The sequence below is a fragment of the Silene latifolia genome, chromosome 1, assembly GCF_048544455.1.
Source record: "Silene latifolia isolate original U9 population chromosome 1, ASM4854445v1, whole genome shotgun sequence".
NCBI classification, from domain to species: domain Eukaryota; kingdom Viridiplantae; phylum Streptophyta; class Magnoliopsida; order Caryophyllales; family Caryophyllaceae; genus Silene; species Silene latifolia.
This window is the reverse complement of record NC_133526.1, coordinates 170,718,273-170,724,889: the sequence shown is the minus strand read 5'-3', so window position 1 is coordinate 170,724,889 and position 6,617 is coordinate 170,718,273. Positions and strand designations below refer to the sequence as shown.

Genomic DNA, 6,617 nt, shown 5'->3' with positions numbered 1-6,617 from the left:
TTAGTTTATGCGGTTTTTAAATTAGTTTTGAAATTTGTAATAAAGACTTGTAACTTCTGCAATTAAAACTTGTAATTTATGCGATCGAGACTTGTAACTTACGCGATCGAAGACGTTACATTTTTTAGTGGGTCGCAAAATGCGAAATGGACTGAAATTGCCTTTAGTTTCAGTCTATCAATAGCCCAATACCAACTTTTACTGTATATTTAAATCCGGATCAAATCTGGATTTCCGAATTTTCGGATTCCAGATTTTCGAATATCCGAATTATTCAGATCGAATGTGGATTAAAAAAAATGATAATTTTAAATTCGAATATCCAATCCGATTTTAATATCCGGATCGAATACTTGGTTTTGCTCAACCCTACCAAGCACCATCTCAAAACCTTGGACTCAAACAAAAAATTGTACAACTACAATATTCTACTCGTATTAAATACGAGAACATAGAAAAGCAATTGAGAACTACACTTGTAAAGTCGCATAATATCATGTGTGTCCCCGTCAAGTCTCAATAATTCATTTCCCACACATTATAAATGCACACACTCTCACAGTCACACTCATAAAATCACAGCCTTCCGTTCCTCATACCTTCTCATTTTCCCCGCCATCTCTATTGACCCGTTGACTCCTCACTCCCTTAATAACCCGCCATCAAAAATAATCGTAATTGCTCTTTCATAAACACGATTTGCTACAATTCACCAACTCCGTCACTGCCAGCATGTCAAGTGGATACACCGCCACCACATCAACATTCCACAGCAAACGTCAACCAATTCCACTCCCACCAAACCCAACACTCGACATAACAACCTTCATCTCCTCCCGACCCCACCGTACCACAACAGCATTCATCGACGCAATCACAGGCCGCCACCTGTCTTACGTTGACCTATGGACAGCCGTCGATTCACTCTCACACTCTCTCTCCTCAATCTACGGCATCAGAAAAGGCCACGTGGTCTTAATCCTCTCTCCGAACTCTATATACTTCCCTATCGTATGTCTCTCCGTCATGTCCCTCGGCGCGTTGATCACAACCGCCAACCCGCTTAATACCAACTCGGAAATCGCCAAGCAACTCGCTGACTCGGGGCCTAAACTCGCTTTCGTGACTCGGGAACTCGTTGGGAAACTCACTGGCTGTGGGATCCCTATTGTGCTGTTAGAGGAAGGGGCAGGGGTAGTTTCGTCATTAGGGGAGTTGATGAAGGGAGGTGGGGGAAAGGGTGAGGTGAGGCGAGAGAAAGTGAGGCAAAACGACGCCGCGGCGTTGTTGTATTCATCGGGGACGACGGGGGTGAGTAAAGGGGTAGTTTCGTCACATCGAAATATGATTGCGATGGTTCAGACGATTATTCAACGGTTTAGAATTGATGAGGCTAATGGTTCACTTGGGACTTTTGTTTGTACTGTTCCTATGTTCCACATTTATGGCCTTGTTGCCTTTGCTACAGGTATGTTGTATTTAGTTTAGTTCGGATTTGAATGATTAATATTTTATTTGGTGTGAAGTTGGTTCCGGTTTAGTTTGGGTTTGAGTCAGGTTAAATTATAAAAAATGATGAAGGTCGTTCATTGGGTTTTAATACGGTTGCATTCAGTGTCATGTTAACGTTGACTTAAATTCTTATTTAGTTGACCTTTGTTGATAGAAGCCAAAAGTGTAATGATTCTGAACTATAGGCTTGTGTTATGGTGCACTTAGTTGTTGGTAAGTTTTCAATTGTGTAAAGGGAGTTACAAGGACGATTTTGATGTAAACATGCGTCTGACAGACTTGTCCGTTAAGCTACATGACATTTGCTTGCTTTCTGAACGTGGTGTTGGTGTTAATTTGTGTTCTCCAAAGCGCCTTGCTTGTGATGGTCTCTTCAAAGAGGCCTCTCACAAAGTCACAGCCCCTCCCCACTTGTCCCTTTGTCTCACATCTCTTCAAATTGACGGATTTTATCCGTCTTCAATGAAAATTTGTGTTCTTTGATATATATGTATAATGTATAGTTGTTGAATGCTCGTGATAAGATCATTAAACGATATGCTTTTTGAGCAGGATTGCTAGCATCTGGAGCTACGATTGTTGTGTTGTCGAAATTTGAAATGAATGACCTGCTTCTAGCAATAGCAAAGTACAAGGTCAATTACTTTCCACTTGTTCCTCCTATACTGGTAGCCATGGTGAATCATGCCGATCAAATTAAGAAGAATTATGATTTGAGCTCGTTGAAGCATGTTTTGTCGGGAGGTGCGCCATTAGGGAAGGAAGTGATTGAGGGATTTGTTGAGAAATTCCCGAATGTGGTGATCATGCAGGGTTATGGACTTACTGAATCCACCGCAATTGGGGCATCAACCGACAGCCTAGAGGAGAGTCGCAAGTATGGGACTGCTGGATTGCTGTCCCCGAGCATTGAAGCAAAGATTGTTGACCCGGAGAGTGGTGTTGCTTTGGGTGTTAATCAGACTGGAGAACTTTGGCTCCGTGGACCTACTGTTATGAAAGGTAACTGCACGTGAACAATCTTCGGTTTGAAATATTGTTTTGGTTTGTGCTAGTTTTATAGGTGACTTTAGACCTTTAGTAAATACTTTCAGTTGAACTAGATGATTATAGGCATTATAGCTTTCTAGTTTCCACATACGGTATGATAAAATGCCCATCATTTCAAAAGTTCAAGGTATTTCCTGTCCAATAGTAATTGGTCCAGATGTAGATTTGGCTAACGCATCATTTCCTATATGGTCATTATGGATTGGATCATTTCGAATGCGGTATTATCCCGAAATTTCTATGGTTGTTTCACGCCAGTTGCTACAGTTTGAGGCATTTCACGTCATGGCTCTTACAGATTTTGTTTCAAATTTGTTATTTTCAGTCGTTTTAGCCTTTTTAGATATGATAATATACGGGGTTGGTTATTTTTTTTTTTTTTTGAAATTGTCATCTCATTAATAATCAACTAAGCGTAGGTTACAATGAAGATAACAAATAGACAAAGGAAAATCAAGATTGCTAACGTAAAAAATACATTCAAAATAACTATCTAAATATCTTAATAATGGCGCCGCTCCAAAATCATAAATTTCTTGAATCTATGAATAATCGATGTCTTTGCATCCTTCTTGATGGAGGGAAACAGTGTAGCCGTCTTGATGTATTCATCCACGAAACAAATCTGATAATCTCCCCGTCGATTAAAACTTATTATATTGATAACAATCCCACGAAAAAATGGAAAAACCCCGAAAGAAGGGACGGAACAACAGATCTCACCAAAAGGGAGACTATTATTGAAAATAAGATAGATCTGCATAATATTAGTTGTTTAAGAAAGCTTTTGTGGGGCTTACCATCGATGGATGATCGATGGAAGCCCCCGAATAATAATGGAGGCTAGGTTTTAGAGAGGGTTTTTTTGAAGAAAGAAATACTTTTGATATAACTCTAATTGGTGTCCGGGGTTGGTTATTTTTGGTTAAGGTCAGTTTTGCTGCATCTGTGCGGAAGTAAGTCGTCTCAGCAAAGATAAAGTATATCATATTATTGAAATGGGTGTGGAATTTGTTTGTTGCTTTAACCTTTTAAATAGAAATAAGCCGAGTTGCAGAAGAAGGGCAGCTTAGGCTAATTAGCATGTAGAACTGCTAAAATTTTGCATGATTTCTGCTAGGATGTAAAATTTGCAGTTCTGGTTATTGATGTTAATTTTATTTTTTTACCGGTACATTTATCCCGCAGTTATGGTTGATAGATGAACCATCTCAACCAAAACCTTAAGGTTATGGTTGAGGCCCAACTATTATAAATATTCCTATTACGCTCCCTCACTCAAATGCCCGTTGGGCTTGAAGAGTGGTTAGTTGTGCACCGGCTCCCCCGTACCGTGTGCTGGGTTTCCACTTCGAGTTTTTGAGGGGTTTTGAGGTTGCCAGGGTTTGAACCCGTGACCTTCGGTCACACTAGCTCTGATACCATGATAGATAAACCATCTCAACCAAAACCTTAAGGTTATGGTTGAGGCCCAACTATTATAAATATTCCTATTAATGGTTACTTTTTTGTTAGGGCTTTGGAAAAGACTTGAATACAATTGATACCATGATCTCAAAACTTGTGAGTGGGGACTTTCTTCTACTAATTTCTTCATTGGGCTTGTGTTGCAGGATACTTCAACAATCCTGAGGCGACTGCTAATACTATCACTTCAGACGGCTGGCTGAAGACAGGTGACATATGTTACATCGACGAAGATGGATATCTGTTTGTGGTTGATAGACTCAAGGAGTTGATAAAGTACAAGGGATACCAGGTCAGTCATTCTTTATTTTAAGATATTTTGTAGATATCTTGTTGATTGATTATATTTCTCACATTTTTGTAGAGGTTACTTTAGGTTACTCATTTCTCTTATAAGATACGTCTTGTAGAGTGAGTTAGTGAGTCTTGTGTGAAACGGTCTCACGTATGAAACCAACTCATTTCATTATATGGTTAAAGGATTGGTTTGACATATTAGACTGTTTTTTATAAAGGGCCGTGTGAGTGCTTATGTTGAACTCGTTCTACCATGCTTGAGTCAGGTCCATACTCCTAGGCTCTGTAAATGAGACCCATAGAATTGGTGCAGCTCAGTTTAACCTAAATCAGAGCTCCGCCACCCCCTAAACATGTGTTGAGATTTTTCCTTATTGTTCCAAGTTAATATTGTTGCATTACTAATTCCCCTCCTTACAGAGTGTTAACCACCTGACTTTGAATCCTCACTGTGCAACTGTAGCCCTAGAAATCTTCAATAGTTTGGTGGTTGGCCAGTTTGAATACCATAGTGTTAACCGATTCTACTGTTTTTCATGGACTCGTAAATCTATTTACAAGGTATTATGGAATGAGTTAAAATTGATGTGATGATCATATGCTTGTGTAATAGGTCGCGCCTGCTGAATTAGAGGCATTGCTGCTCACTCATCCACACATTGCAGATGCTGCTGTTATTCCGTAAGTATTGCTCCTCCTAAAATGCCATCAGCTTCCCCCATTACATCACATCTCCCATATGAATTTATTTTCTAATATGTTACCTTTAATAATTTTGTCTATGGTAGTTTCCCTGATAAGGACGTGGGGCAGTTCCCAATGGCTTATGTAGTCAGGAAAGCAGGTAGTACATTATCGGATAAAGAGGTGATGGACTTTGCAACAAGACAGGTGAGTTTAACAGAGTGATATCAACCAAATGCTATCTGAAATGTGTTAGTTATATACTTGTCCATTTGCCATTTTAAACATGGTGACGATTTGGTATTGATAGTTATCAACCCAAGTCGTGAATACCATCACGCGATGGTTCCCCCAATAAGCTAGCCACAAAGGCAGTGTTTTTTAGTTAGCTTTAACCCAAAGAAATAATGGTGTAAAGTGTTTGGTTTATGCAGGTTGCTCCCTATAAAAGAATCAGGAGAGTGGCATTTGCAGATTCCATACCCAAGAATGCATCAGGCAAGATTCTGCGGAAAGACCTCATTAAACTGGCTACTGCGGGTTCCAAACTATGACCCCTTTTACATTTTGTACACATAATTCGAATCTTTGGAAAACAATTTCTGTGAATTTGTGCTGGTAGCTTAAGCGATTGCCATAACACCACCATTGTGAATAAGTTTGTGTATTGCGTTTCAACAATACGCAACTACTGTGACATATGTGGTTGGCGATTGCAATAATATTCTGTACACGAGTGAAGTATACAAATCCTGCGTCATCTCCATAAATCCACCTATAGACAATCTGCGTACATATGACTCCATTTACCTCATCATAACTTGTGAGCTTTCCTAGGTCTTGCTGGTACCTAAAGATGGCCGACAATCACAGTTGAGTGTATGAATGGTTATTGGCACTCTGTATGTGATTCTGTATCGTTGTTCAAAAAGCGTTTGTGTCATTTGAAAACAATGTCCGAGTTCTCAACGTACCAGTAGAGATTATATTTCTCAATCTGTTACCTTGTCGAACATGAACCCCGTAAAGCTTTGGGCAATGCTTTTTGTGTGACAAAATAAGAAATCAAATCCACGCTGACCTTGGTGGGTTCATGGGTTGTACTGGTTAGGGTTAGAAGACGCGATTTGGTACTAGGCTTGTCGCCAGTAAAACTTTTGAGCAATTTCAGCTTGCTTTACAAAAACTACATTGCTTCCATTTCCAATAAAACTTACAAAACACTTCATCGCCAGAATACAACAAATGTTGCACAAAAGAAGGTATTTTGATCTCGTGGAATTAAGAAACAGAAATTCCGCTAGTGTGCAGACTAAGCGTAAGAAATTACTGAGAACACCGAAACAGTCAGCCATGAGGCAAAACACCATCACACGTTTGTTTGTATACAAGTTGGTAGCGAGTATAGTAATAGAAATGACTTAGCAATACCACCATCCCCTAAACAACTTGGCTTCTGCATAATTTAGTGTCGAAACAGACCACCTAGCACTTTCAAGGCTTCTTGTTCACGCATACAAACCTCATGAACCATAATAGCCACTCTACACAAATGCAACCAAGATTGGGTATGATAAAAAAAAATTTACAAAATTGGCAATATGAAA

General features: G+C 39.5%; 1 protein-coding gene across 1 annotated transcript; it reads left to right on the top strand.

Moving 5' to 3' along the window:
- Nucleotides 1–549: 549 nt before the first annotated feature.
- Nucleotides 550–5,760, top strand: LOC141611542 (peroxisomal OPC-8:0-CoA ligase 1-like). Its single transcript, XM_074430113.1, has 6 exons — nt 550–1,468; nt 2,065–2,514; nt 4,176–4,321; nt 4,940–5,007; nt 5,115–5,217; nt 5,445–5,760. The coding sequence occupies exons 1-6, from the start codon at nt 733–735 to the stop codon at nt 5,562–5,564; spliced, it is 1,623 nt and encodes a 540-aa protein (XP_074286214.1). The 5' UTR covers nt 550–732; the 3' UTR covers nt 5,565–5,760.
- The last annotated feature ends 857 nt before the right edge of the window (nt 5,761–6,617 follow it).